Source organism: Ciona intestinalis, chromosome 7 (assembly GCF_000224145.3).
Source record: "Ciona intestinalis chromosome 7, KH, whole genome shotgun sequence".
Taxonomy (NCBI): Eukaryota; Metazoa; Chordata; class Ascidiacea; order Phlebobranchia; family Cionidae; genus Ciona; species Ciona intestinalis.
Window position 1 is genome coordinate 844,303 of NC_020172.2, and position 14,096 is coordinate 858,398.

The following is a 14,096-nucleotide window of genomic DNA, read 5'->3' on the forward strand; positions in this document are numbered from 1 at the left end:
TAAACGTATTGAAACTTAAAACATAGTGTAATTATGTTTTTCGTGTAGAAAATTGAATACAGAACGACAAAAGTTTGTAGTAAAAATGTTTCTTCCGCTCATTTACAAGAGATTGTCGTTACAAATGCGACAACTGCGTGTTTGCATACTGTATGTGGGGTGATGGTGATTCATTCGGCAAATTTACTGAAGTCGTACACCCTTAACCTGTGCAACAGCGCCACCAGCGGGACACTAAGTGTGGTTAGAACAAGCAAGATGGCGACCAAGGCGCTCACCCATGCTGGATAAGTCATTTTGACAATACCGGTCCCGTCCCACGCGTGGTATATTGGAGATTTAATGATATAGGAGACAACGATGGTACCGAAACAACCCAGCAACAAAATAGGGCAGAGAAATTGCATACATGTCTTCCAGTAAATGTTCAGGCGCTGCCCGGTCATAAAGTGAATGTCGTTTCCCAACCTGTTAATATAAACCAAGTATTAAGTGTATTAACAAATCTCACAGTTATATCAAATTACAACGAATAGTTTACTAAATATAACTTGAACAGATTTGGTGCATCCGGTATAAACAGAAAATGTTCGATTGAGAGAAAACTATATCACGTGTGCAGTGCCGCAGCCAGAAAAAAATAGAGGAGGGGGTTAATCATAAAATATTAAAACAATTTTTTTTTATTTTAAAAGGGGAGGAAGGGTCGCCACATCCTAAACCCCCTTGGCTGCGCCACTGCACGTGTTTACAGAACGGGTAGCCTAGTATATATGCTATAAAATGTCACTTTATAATCTTTGCTTAATATTAAATAATTATTTATTTTTTAAAGAAATGTTGTGTTTAATCTTTTGTATAAAAGCTAACATGCTTATAAAAACCAGTGGGAAAACATACTTAAAACCTTATGGACAAGTAAGACAAACCCACCGTTTAATACCGTACAAAAAGGCAACGGCGAAAGTTTCACAAAGAACAATGTACAGAAGTCCCGTGCCCACGTACACGTCATCAAATATTTCGACCAGATAAATTCCTTTCTTGGTTGTCAAAGTTAGACCAATAATGAACATAACTGAAAAATAAAAACGCAAAAATACATAATATTTCTTTTTAATTTAAACTAAAGCTGTTAAATTAGAGACGGAGTTTTTATGAAAACGTCAGTCATTCTAATGTGACGCATATAAGCTGTAAATGTTTATTACATTAAATGTTTACCTAACAAGTCAAACAGTAATTCCAATGTATATACATATAGTGGGATGGGGGGAGATGGGACACCTTTTCATCTCCCCCCACAATACTTTATATTTAACATGTGTGAAGTAAATGATATTACCTATGCATAGCAATAATGCTAGTTTAGCCTTTGAAATCTTGCATCCCAGATCTCGAATTAAAGACACAATCCCAGTAAAGTTTCCCAACACGCTTCCCAGCCCGATGTTAACGATCATAAAGAAGAAAAGGACAGACCAAAAGTTTGAGCCCGGAAATTTCAAGATGGCGTCGCAAAACGAAATGAAGGCGAGACCTGTACCGCCGGGGATCTAAAATCACATTCAATTATGCGTGTAATGTAAAAAGGTGCAATTTATACTTTAAAGTGTGTTACACCGAATGCCTGACCAATGTCAAAAGTGCATACTATAGTAAAATGACATTGCTGATTTACAGCCACGACGCCGATAAAGAAATCAAATAGTGCTTTTATTAGAGATTTACAGCTTTGATATAACTTACAGAGCCGAGTTCTTTGGCGGGCGAGCAGTCTTGTAAAAGGTCCGTACCGTTTCCAAAAGTCCCATTGAAGGCACTGTTTAGAGTTGTCATGTTAACGTTATCGTTTGTCAGGGTTCCATTTAAAGTTGCATTCATCCTTTGCAGTGTCACCTCGTTTCTGATTGAAATAAAACATCATTTTTAATGTAGGTAGTTCAATTGTGAACATGTTTCATTAAAAGAATTGTTCCTGTGCTAAATTAGCCATGGCAATTGGGAACATATGCCATAAACAGTAGATAGAGTAATGGTGGTATTTTAAACTGAAAGGTTTGGCATTTAGGATAAAATTACGAAAACTTTACTTGATTCAAATAAATGTTATAAGTGTTCTGTCAATTAACCTGGCGAGGCAAAGCTTTGAGTTAGCGACCGCTTTAAATCCCATGACACCAAACACAATGAGTGCAACGAAGAGTGACGTAAAGCTATTTACGGTTGCTACAAAGATGGTATCAAAGATGCAGTTGTTGTGAGTTGTGGTGTAACTGGCAAACGCGATGTAGGTCCCCTGGCCCAAACCAATACTAAAAAAGATCTGAGTTAAAGCGTCGAGCCAGGCTGCTGGGTTCTTCAGTTTTTCAATCTGTGATGAGACGATTTTTAGTAAAAACTGATTGTATGTGGGGTAAGATGGGATACTGTTAGGCCTAAAATCCATATTTTTTGATCGGTCTTTAAACCGTTTACAACGAGAGGATGTGGTTTAAAAATCTGTAAAAATCATTGGTTACTTTCAAATGGGACGAAAAAAAGAGAATGAAAACATGTCCCATCCTAACCCACCATACTATATATGAACTTTTTTCATGTAGTTGTGGGAAAAAAGGATAATCACTCACGTCTGGTCTAAAGAGGTAGGCTATACCGGCCGCCGCCCCGTCTAATAGAATTGTTCGAATAGCGAACGCTGTCAACACGATGTACCTGAAAGCGTATAGAATTAAACTGATTATATTGGAATAGCACATGGGACGGTAATGCCATGTCATCGGTCTCGTTAGTGTGCGTTTTGACTGTTTTTATGACAGCTGACGAGCGGTAATTAACAGCTGCTATTGAGTGAAACCGACTGTCAGAGTAGAAGCAGTTATCCTGATCGATGTATCACAGATTGACTTACGGAAAGAAGACGGCAAAGTACATGACCTTTCCGGTGGACGATGTACCTCTAACAAGTCCGATAAACAGAGCGAACCACGCGACGAACGAAGCGGCAACCACCCACCAGTTCAGCTCCCCTGTTAATAGTTACCCGTTAAGAGCTCCCCATCATACAGTTTAAATGTAGGTCAACAGGAAACAAGAGCAGTTTCACATTGGTAAATACTAATACCCGTCTCGCGTTTCGAACACGAAGAATTCGGCCGGTCGCAGCCGAAAATCAGGTTATAAAAACAACCGGTCAGTCGAGAATGCTTATACTAACTGGTAACCCATTATAGTACAACAAAAGCACTCATTATACACGTTTTAGAATAATACCTTGTAAATTATGTATACGTAAAATCTGCCAGCACTCATGCACAATGTAAGTGGCTGGGAGATTATTGTAAAGTGAATTGTATTGGTTACGGCAAAACCCTATACATTTTAAACCACGTTGCTGTACAACGGGAAATGTACCCGGACTGGAATAAAATATACAGTGTATCCATCAGCCGTAACGCCAAATATACGTTACATGAACAATTTCTTACCTCCTTGATCGATGGTTACTGGCACATCCAGGGTTTCTCGGAACCAGAAATATGATGTAGGAGATGAATCAGCGCATTCTTGTACAATCGTAGCCGTCATGTTAATACCGGAATAGGTTACCGGGCACGACTCCCACGGAAGTGGAAAACGGAACGAGTTGGCTGTATAGAAGAATGCCAAGGAGAGTATGACGTTGTAGTACAAACCAAGAACTAAACACACCTGAGTAAAAGACACATGTGTAAAGCGAATAGTCAAAACCCCCAGAACCATACATGTAACTTAAGTTAATAAAAAAGCGAAACTTTTCTTGTTTATGTAAAATCGAGTGCGAATGACATATTCCATACACGTCTTGGACGGTCTGGTTTGTTTTAATGTATTGACTAAATGTGACAGCGTTACATAAACCAATGCGCGTTATTTGTAGCAATCCGTTACATCATAGAAGGATACCGGTGTCAAGTCACAGTTTTAAATTTCCTCTCTGCTTCCTTTAAAGATGTAGGCACATACTCTCTCTGAGTCTACAATGATGTACAGCTCTTGCAATTTACCAAGGGAATAGATTCATCTCTACGCGCATATCCAAGAGAATAACGTTATGTTATTAATATAGTATATAACTTACCACAAGTGATGCTATGCCTATACCGGTGGTATAGGGACTGACCCTACTCCACACGCCAATTGCTCCTTTCTTAGCCCGCTGGCCCATGGAGTATTCCATTAAGAGAAGCGGATAACCAACCACCAGTAACATTATGGCGTAAGGAATCAGGAAAGCACCTGGGATATGCAAGCTTTAACAAACCGAACGATATACTAAACAAATATAATATTACGGTGGGGTAAGACGGGTCATGTTATTATTATTCTCTTTTTTCGTTCCATTTTATAGTATAGTAAACAAAGAATATTTTCATAGTAAACATAGAATATATTTACAAAATTATATAACCGTACAAAATGGTATAACCGCTGTTTTGGTGGTTCAGGAAACAATCGGATCAAAATTCGGACTTTATAGCATTCGTAGCGCGAATGAGCAATTCAGTCGAATGATATATTATTTACTAGGTCACGAGTGTGCTACGTTTACAGCCGGAATGAAACTCGGTAATTAAGTTGATGAAATACAGCTATAAAAGTCCATGTTATGTCACCTACCTCCGCCATGTTTGTGACACTTGTACGGAAACCTCCAGATATTACCAAGTCCAACAGCATTTCCAAGAGATGTCAGAATGTATTCAGTCTTGTTGTTCCATGACTGCCGAGTCTTATCCTTGGAGCTTTCTTTCGACCCGCTTTCAATCACTCCAGTTTCCTTGTCGTTTAGAACTTGTAATTCCGAGCTGTCTTTATCGCTGGATACCATGCAGCGTTGCTCTTCCAAATCGTGCTTTACCATGGTAAATAACTAAGGACTGTACAAGATTACAAAAGCTATTAGAGTTCTCCCGCAAAATAATGCACCCTATTACGCTTCTGTAACGGAGACAGAGTCAGATTGTGCCGTCTGCTACACCAGTGTTGATGAGGGCAGTTGCCTTTTTCTCCATTGCACCGCCGCCTTTTCACAAGTCGGAAAACAATCTCGCATTTTTGTGCGGTCATGCGTTCTGGGGTTTGCACCATACCTCTTGATTTGTGGCCACACATTCCTAAATACTCATATTTTACCTGCTTAATTTAAACAATTTGAAACAACACATTTGCAATATTCACGCGAACACGCTGAGTTCCCACGTGTTACATTTCATTGCTGAAATACATCGTGCTAATTTATAGCCAACAAAGTTTTGAATATTTGCTAACAAGATGTGCTCGGTTGATTGGTCACTATGCCTAACCTATTTAGGTTCAACGCATAACCATTATTCAAGCACCTTCATTTCTACGCAATATTTGCTTTTGCCAGAATAATTAGTAATGTGTCGTCGTTAATTGTGTCAAGGTGTTGTCACAGTTTACGTAACCAAGTATGACTTGTTAAAAGCGAATGACAGGTTTAGCAATTTTTGACACTTTGATTTTGATTGAAATTACCCTTTGCTTTGCCGATAAAACGTAATTTGTGATGATTGCAAATGCTTTACCAATTTCTGCATAACACAATATATCGTGGTCCTTATGCATTTTGAAATGGGTGGCCCAGTAATACACAGTACCAGCAAGGCAAGGACTTCCTTAGTAAGATGACCTTTTACTGTTACTTAAATTACGACCGCTCCTCTTACGACGTCTCGAAACAGCACTTCGCCTGTTCCCTCAAAACAAACCACACGCAGTCGAAATATCAGAGGGCACTACTGTGACGTCACGAACCCAAGTGACTGGGACCGTCGGCTTCGTTCCAGCGGCAACTATACACAACATGCCGAAGAAAAGCGTGATAAACAAACTTTCTGTGCTAGGGTTTAACTTTAACGGGACAGTGGTAAATCTGCTGTATGCTGTCTTTTTATGTAAGCTTGTTATTATTCGAACATAAATAAACGGAAAAATAATTTACATTTCGTAAATTGCAAGCACGCAATTTTCAATTACAATAGACTATTGCGTGTATATGTTATTTACACATGACATTTGTTGTAGGTTTCAAATATATTTAACATCAAAAGCAACATTAGGAACATTATTAGGTTTCACGAGTCATTCACCGAACTTTTAAACCAGCCCTTTGTTTTTGATGTGATGTGACGCACGGTGAGAACTATGTGAGCACGGTTTTATTGATCGACACAGCAGGCTACAAGTTAACAAACGGGCGTAAGTGAGAATTCGTGGTTTGCTTTTCTAGCTTACTGTAAATATTGTGCATAGGGTTGGCATAACATTAAAATTAGGACATTCTGACATTTTTGTAATCAGGACGTTACTGTCTTTGTTTTAGTGATTAAATCAAATTTTGTGGAAATTTCGGATATGACATGCGGTTTTTGTTACTGCGGTGGAGCAAGTTATACCACTTGTATTTACTTTTCTGCCCCCGGCGATTATAATACGTATGTGTCCCACGTGTAGACTGTGGTTTTCTTTTACTATATGTATGGAAATGCGAAATTATTAGTAGAACATAAATCGTGGTTACAGACATGTTAAAGAATTCGCGATAGCATCAACACAAATCGTAACTTGTGGAGTAGGTTTTATTTAATCTCTGGTGGCAGTTTCGATTTAAAGATATAGGTCAACGTAAGAGTATGAGTCTAAATGCTAAGAAAGCAAAGCTTTCGGACTCGGAAATCACTATTGACATGACAGAAACTGTACCTGCAATACATGAAACATCAAAATCATGGGATGAACGTATTAGTCAAACGTCAATCGCCCATGGTGAAAAGCAACAGTTTGTCAGTTTGGTTATTTACTCGCTCGGGATTTTCTGTTGCTATCTTGTCTACGGTTTTATACAAGAAGGAATGTAAGTATTCTCTGTGTGGAGTTAGAATTAATATCATTCGTCGTATTACTGGCTACAGCGGCTACACACAAAACGAAATTTTGCGGTATTTAAATTTAGACGTTTCACGAGGTAATGCCACGTCAAGAAACGAATTGCTGCGTCACCATTCAGACGGCGCACTGACATCGTATTTTAGTGTCACACGCGAAATTCATCCGATACCTCGCTACTTTAGTTTTCGAAGCCTAAATCGATAAATGAAGTGGTTGTATTATAGGTTAGGCAGATGAGTAAATTATAAGACATAACTGCAAGGATACGCGTGTTTTATATTGGAATAAAATTTAATTTAAAACCTGTTTGTAGATTTCCTTACATGGGGGAGGTTTCCTGTATATTTGACATATAATAGGGAAATAGCCAGCCATGCACGGGCCTAAGTTTTAACAAATTAAACTCTGGTATTTTTACTAATCAGTAATTAATATTGTATTATTATGTAGAGAATAACTAGGGTAACAATAAATAACAATTGATCATCATGCATGATCATTCAGCCAATACATCAAAGCTTATGTTTTGTTTTTTTGGTATTTTTTTTTGTTACCTCTTGTTTGGATTTGCACAAGAAAAAATGTAAGTTCTAATATGTTTATAAATATATATGTCTGGTGTACAACAAATATATGAAATTCAATTGTAGTTTAGGTTTACATTTTAAAAAGTTCTAACAATTTACTGTTACAGAACAAGAGGTGATTATGATGGCGAAAGATTCACTTTTTCCCAAGCTCTTGTTTTCGTTCAATGTGTTATTAATGCCATATTTGCCAAAGCAAGTAAGAACAAGTCTGTAGTGAGCTGTAACATGTGTGTATTGTTTAACATACTTATACTGTTTTGACTTAACATTTTTTTGTGCTGTGTTATTAATATAATTTTATTATTACCTATAATTATAATACCCAATATTTTTTTTAGTGATCGTCTTTTTGACAAAACCTGAACAAGATAAGACACCGAAACCACTGTATGCTGCTTGTGCATTTTGTTACATGGGAGCTATGGTTGCAAGTAACCATGCCTTATTATACATTGCTTATCCTAAACAGGTATTCTTATAAATTATTATTCTTAAACCTTTGTTAATAAGATTACTGTTGTTTGGTGTGGATATACTATTGACCACATGAATTATCTAGTATGTACATGTGTAAATTATTTAAATTTGTTTACGGAGTATTACCCACTTGCTAAAACATGTTGGTGTAAAAACAAGTTGTTTACCATATGTCATTTTACTAACTTCTACTGCTCAATTCTCAACCCATTCCCTAAAATATTATATATTATTTTTGACTTTGATTTTCAGGTTCTTGGCAAAGCTTGTAAACCTATTCCAGTCATGATTCTTGGTGTACTACTTGCCCACAAGAGATATCCAATAGCCAAGTATTTCTGTGTGTTAATGATTGTGTTGGGTGTTGCTGGTTTTATGTACAAAGATGGCAAGGATACTGGAGACTCAGCTGGTTTAGTTTCACTGGGTTTTGGGGAAATTCTGCTGGTAAATGTGACAGTTTTTATTTTTTAATTTTTACTAGTTAACTTATCTGTGTAATAGAAGTTGGACCTAGTTTTCGAAATGTTACTGTGTCTCCACTATACTGTGTTTTCTGTTTTACAGTAAGCCAAAATAAATATATTTTGCTCCTTGCTGTTGTTGCTATAAGCCATAATGTAATATATAAATAAAGAAATAGCAGTCTTATCATACGGCAGATGAAACAATATGTAATTACAATATTTACATTTTTAAGAAAAGAACTACTTTGTTAAAACAGATAAATAAATTGTTTGTATTAAAATAACATGATTTCTTTTAAACACAGTTGGTATCTTTAACCCTTGATGGTTTGACTGGAGTGACACAAGAAAGAATGAGAGCTCACCATTTTACGAACCATCATTACATGATGCACAACGTAAACTTGTGGTCATGCTTTCTCCTAGGAGCAGGTTTGTTACCTATTTCAATACAAGCAAAAATTCCCTGGTCATCATTACTGTATTAACCATTAATTTAGTATTTTAAATTCAATATTTTATGTTATTTATTATTATACAATCAATTTTTACTTTAAATTATGTTATAGCACTACTCATAACCGGAGAAGGTTCTCAGTTTGTACAATTTGTTATGAAACATCCGAAAGTTGTGACACATTTAGCCATGTTCAGTGTCATGTCAGCGCTTGGTCAGCATTTTATATTTTTGACAGTAAGTAACAAGTTTTTGTGTTTTAGTTTTAATTTATACTGTCTTGCATGTCTCCTGTTATTGATAGTATATACATTTTAATGCGATTAACTATTCTTTCCTGAAGATATCTTATACTTTGTTTCAGGTGGTAACTTTTGGACCATTGACCTGTTCAGTTATAACAACTACTAGAAAATTCTTCACAATCTTATTCTCTGTTTTGATTTTTCAAAATCCAATGAACACAAGGCAGTGGTTATCAACTGCCCTTGTATTCACAGGTACTGTTATAATTAGTAGCTGAAACTATTTGTAATATAGGCCTATGTTATTGAAAACCATATCTATGCTTTGAGATTATACACATGGGGTTATTTTTTCTGAGCATTTTGGTCGTTTAGAGGTTTATGTTTTTCTGCAATTCTAATATAAATTATATATTACTTGGATTGTTTATTGTGTTATACATTCTAGATCATAATTTTACACACTTTTAATTTAAGGATTTTTAAAGATGTATAATCAAACCTTATCTTACAGGGTTGGGGCTGGATTCAATTTATGGCAAATCGCTTAAACCAAAATTAAAAATCTCCCAAAAAGAATGACATGAAACACCTGCAGCACAACAGCTGAAAACTCAACCTTGAGTGAAAAATTTTCAGCCATTGCCATACCAAATAGAGATTTTATTTATTGTTTTATCTTTCAGCAATATTATGTTCTATTTCAACTCATGGCCTTAACTCAATAAAAGGCAACGTGAGCAAACCTGTTGTCAGATTTGATATTGAATCAGTATACGTTGTAGTATTGTTTTATTTTGTTACTGAATCAGTTAACATAGACATTGCTTATTAAACACAAATAGCGCTATTTAGTATATGTATGTGTTTATTAGTTTGTACAAGTTTTGGGTTAGATACTGGTGGTTCAACAAAACTTGTTGTTGTTGTCTCATTGATTAAAGTAGCGAAAATTAAAATGCTTACGACCTATTGTTTGAAAAAGCTGTTTGTTGGCTGGTATTTCCTTGTTTATTGAATACAGGCAGTTACACATCATTTTTAACAGAGTCCGTATATAAACATCTTTTATTTATTGTTTATATACGGACTCTGATTTTTAATATAGAGAACCAGAGTTCGTAAAAATACTAAGAAAAGTAGCACTTTTAATCATTTGGGTAAACTGAAAAACTCTACTTTAAATGAATCGGCGATGCCAGTTGGTATGTAAAAAAACGGCGTTGGATGGGCATACATTTATTTATTCACACACAATAGCCATACAGTCTGTTATGTACAATTCTATGTTGGAACTTCATGGTCTGGCGGCCACAAACCGCGAGGTCTGTGACGTCACGGGTAGTTTCTCCTAAATATTGGTCACAGGTATCAATGTGAATGGTTTCGGTTTGCAGTTTACCATAGCGGTCGTATTTATTTATCTTTCTTAAGTATTTATTTATCTTTTCTTAAGCTTATCAGTGTTTCTAACCTATATTAAATAACCGTGGTCACAGTTTTAAAATAGGTTGTGTGTTGAACTCGTAATTCATCAAAAGTTTAGTTCTAGACTTCTAGTTGTACTATGTTTGTTGAGTTTGTCTGTGTACACCAGACGCCGAACACACATCATACAATATGTGCAGTGTGCTTTTTTGCGTAATGCAAATTTCTCATTGTTAGTTTTTGTTCTGTTTGGCCTTATCTGTTTTGTTTCCAATATATTCTTACCTATAAGCAATCCTTAGAAAATAGAATACTTATAGATACAAACCTACTGGCCAAGCATGGCTTCTGCATCTGTGAACAACAAGAAGCCAACTGCGGATAAGCTGCCAACCCTGGTTCTGGAGCGTATATTTTCCTTTTTGTCCCTTGAGGAACTGCAGTCATGTTCCCTAGTTTGCAAATCCTGGTTTCACTACTTGAATGATGGAAATAATGATGTCTGGAGGTAATTTGTTGCAGTTTATTAGTTTTATGGTTTGAACAAGAAAAGATACATCCAACAGAATCAGTACAACAGTTTATGTTTACACAATCAGGCTGGTATGTCCTGATTTGGTTAAACAATACAAATATACTGCTTATATGCCTTTGACAATGTTCTGTGGTTGATTATACCAAGAATTCAAGAAACATGTTGCCAGTTTTATTTAAAAGTCCAGAATTATGCAGTTGGTACTGAGGAAACTGTGGTCTAAATTTTAACATAGAATGACTATCTGTTTTCTTTTAAGGCTACAATGTGTTCAAAAGCTTGCAGAAGAAGCATTAAAGTCTGATTTATTATCTTCCCTCCCAACTTATAAAGAAAAGTTAAAAGCATTTCATCATTCCTGGAATGCGAATGACTGTTCAGGAAATATTTACATTAAACCAGATGGGTTTACACTTCACAGAAGGTAAGAATAAAAAGTTTAAAAAAAAATTCACAAAAATTCGCCTATATACATTTCGTGAGGTGACATTTTGAAAAATGTTGATATGCTCTTTTAGACAATGCAGAAAATCAAACAGGGTAAATTTAATTAATTAAACCCGTAATACTGTTAATGTCCAATGCAAATTGTGTTTTTTATTGACAAACCTACATTGTTGCTTGTGTGTATTATTTTATTTATTATAAACCACAGACCAGAAGCACAATGTACAGATGCAGCTCGTGGAAAGATTGGATTTGAATCTGGCCGACATTCTTGGGATGTTCGTTGGCGGGGACCAGTGGGAACTGTAGCTATGGTTGGCGTGGCAACTAAAGAAGCGCCCCTACGTGTAGGAGGCTATAAACCCCTTCTAGGCTCATCAGATCAAAGCTGGGCATGGAATTTAGTCGATAATCATTTATTTCATGGTGGTTCAAGAAGAGACACCTACCCAAAGTGCAATAATCCTCCTAAATACCAGGTATTGTAAAAATAAATCCTTAAATATTTTTATATTCGCTATTTATATACCTTATGTAGTAGACTTTAATTATCCTTTACTGGGGAGTTATTCAAGGCGTTAAGCTGTTGACTTTCAACCAAAACACCTCCCTTTTATAGGTTCCATGTTGTTAAACTTACATTAGTGATTTGTGAGATTATGTTTAGTTTGTTGTTTCGGACCACTTATTTGTAAAGGTTGGGTGTGACAGCTGGCTCCCATTCACAGTGAAGTGTTTAAATTTTATCGTATTGACTGCATGAATATTTTATAGAACACTTAATCACATTACCCAGGGTTCGACTGGGTAGAACGGTGTGTATTACCATTTCAAAGGGAATGTTACTTAATTTATGCTTTTGTGCCAGCTCTCTGAACCAATGTGGTTTTTCATTATTACAACTTCCTGTAATACAAATATATACTAAGCAGGGATATATCATGAAAATTAGGATGTATTAGTATCACTAGTGCTGTTAATGTATATTGGAAATGTTCAAATACCAGACCATGATTTACAAGTTGGTTTATATAGACTGTTAGTGCTGGCCACTTGTTTAACTAACTGTGTTTAATTCTCAGGTTGGTGAGAAAATAACTGTAGTTTTGGATATGGAGGACAATACGCTTGCGTTTGAAAGAGATTATGAATTCCTAGGCATCGCTTTTCGTGGGTTACCACAGACCAGACTTTACCCCTCAATATCAGCAGTGTATGGAAATACAGAAGTCACGATGGTTTATAAAGGAAACCCCACTGATGGATGACCAGTCATATTATTCTACTTAGGAAAAGCAATCGGTCACATCAGGACTGTGCCTCCGGCGAAACTGGTTCCCAAATTTCCTCTGCTGCTTGTAAACTGTACCTGTAACAACCTGGATATGCAACCCACCTTTATTTTGTAATGTTGAATATGTGGCTGTTGAGATGTTTCTTGGTCAACTACAAGGTGGCCAAATTTTGAACAAATACCCGTGCAACGAAAATCGCTATTGGTTTACGTAGTGAGCTTGGTGAATGTGGCGGAGGTAACACCATTGAAGAATTACTGAATAATTGATAAATACCATGGCTTAGTTTGTTATGTCACCACCAGCCTTCCTCTTGCTGAAGTTAGTTACCTGTTATCATGTTTCTTGCAACACCACACAGTCAGTCAATTCAGCAGTTGATTTTGAAATTCCCGCAATCAAGCATACATAAACGCTTAGTTATTTTTCCAATGAATTGAGCATTCACATGTCCAGTTCTATTAGTTGCCGTTTTAAACATGCGAATTTCACATTGCCATGTCTGTTATCATGTTCTACTGTTCAAATTATGTGCACTAGCGTAAGTGGATCTTCTTTTCAAATTTTATTTTTGATAGCTTATTTTTTCGTTGAGCCTGCTTTTTGTAAGCAAGGTGTATGCTGAAATAAATGAGCACAGTTAAATTGACCATACTGTGACAGCACAAGGACTGTCACTTAAATACCCATGTTGTGTGCGTTTCTTGCAAATTAGTGTTTGACTTCAAGTAAACAGAAAATTTCTATAATGAATGGTCACACATTCCAGTCACTGTGCAAAATAATGTGAACTTGCTGCCATGTTTTCCAATTCACTTCTACCTTTTGTTGTTTGACCAAGCTTAAAACTGGTAAAATTGGTGCAGAGTCTTTAAAGTTTGTTTTCCCGCTTTAAAGTTCAATTCCAAGTTATTCAGAACAAAGTTAAGGTCTCTGCACTTTGAAAGAGTATCTTATTAATAAAACATGCAAGCCAGCAGTTTCTTGTGTATGGTACACATAATTCATAATGTGTATTCACAGAATGGTTTACTAGCTGTGGGAACATACATACAGATGTCTTAAGAATTGGACAGTGGACACATATTGCTGTACACTCAAAATCATGTGATTTTACTGCCAGGCATCCTCCCCAATTACTGTAATCCTACCAGCTTAAATTGGCAAAGCTTAAAAAATCAATAAAATTCTTTATTTAGTA

General features: G+C 36.2%; 3 protein-coding genes across 5 annotated transcripts in view; 2 read left to right on the forward strand and 1 right to left on the reverse strand.

The window, feature by feature from the left end:
* Nucleotides 1–5,013, reverse strand: part of LOC100176370 (sodium- and chloride-dependent transporter XTRP3-like) — a 7,056-nt gene extending 2,043 nt beyond the window's left edge. Inside the window, exons 1-10 of one of the 2 annotated variants that reach the window (XM_009860630.3) lie at nt 4,660–5,011; nt 4,121–4,278; nt 3,489–3,711; nt 2,912–3,029; nt 2,631–2,715; nt 2,133–2,374; nt 1,750–1,906; nt 1,346–1,556; nt 934–1,078; nt 1–468 (exon numbers count right to left, since the gene is read on the reverse strand). In XM_009860630.3, coding sequence (XP_009858932.1) covers nt 171–468; nt 934–1,078; nt 1,346–1,556; nt 1,750–1,906; nt 2,133–2,374; nt 2,631–2,715; nt 2,912–3,029; nt 3,489–3,711; nt 4,121–4,278; nt 4,660–4,903 — 1,881 coding nt within the window. In that variant the 5' untranslated portion in view covers nt 4,904–5,011 and the 3' untranslated portion in view covers nt 1–170. Of the gene's footprint in view, nt 469–933; nt 1,079–1,345; nt 1,557–1,749; nt 1,907–2,132; nt 2,375–2,630; nt 2,716–2,911; nt 3,030–3,488; nt 3,712–4,120; nt 4,279–4,659 lie in introns of both variants that reach the window. The other variant, XM_002126214.5, reaches the window with a different exon arrangement.
* A 1,552-nt stretch (nt 5,014–6,565) lies between these two features.
* On the forward strand, nt 6,566–10,158 carry LOC100185019 (solute carrier family 35 member B1). 2 transcript variants are annotated; one of them, XM_002125735.5, is made up of 8 exons: nt 6,566–6,919; nt 7,649–7,740; nt 7,883–8,013; nt 8,274–8,468; nt 8,794–8,920; nt 9,058–9,182; nt 9,310–9,445; nt 9,705–10,158. In XM_002125735.5, exons 1-8 carry the CDS (start codon nt 6,699–6,701, stop codon nt 9,770–9,772), a joined length of 1,095 nt encoding a protein of 364 aa, XP_002125771.1. In that variant the 5' UTR covers nt 6,566–6,698; the 3' UTR covers nt 9,773–10,158. The 2 variants fall into 2 exon arrangements, with proteins under 2 accessions (XP_002125771.1, XP_009858933.1); XM_009860631.3 differs by lacking the exon at nt 6,566–6,919 and adding an exon at nt 7,379–7,537.
* Nucleotides 10,159–10,890: 732 nt separating this feature from the next.
* On the forward strand, nt 10,891–13,874 carry LOC100184214 (F-box/SPRY domain-containing protein 1). Its single transcript, XM_002125766.4, has 4 exons — nt 10,891–11,126; nt 11,413–11,577; nt 11,809–12,079; nt 12,683–13,874. The coding sequence occupies exons 1-4, from the start codon at nt 10,960–10,962 to the stop codon at nt 12,866–12,868; spliced, it is 789 nt and encodes a 262-aa protein (XP_002125802.1). The 5' UTR covers nt 10,891–10,959; the 3' UTR covers nt 12,869–13,874.
* Nucleotides 13,875–14,096: the final 222 nt, after the last annotated feature.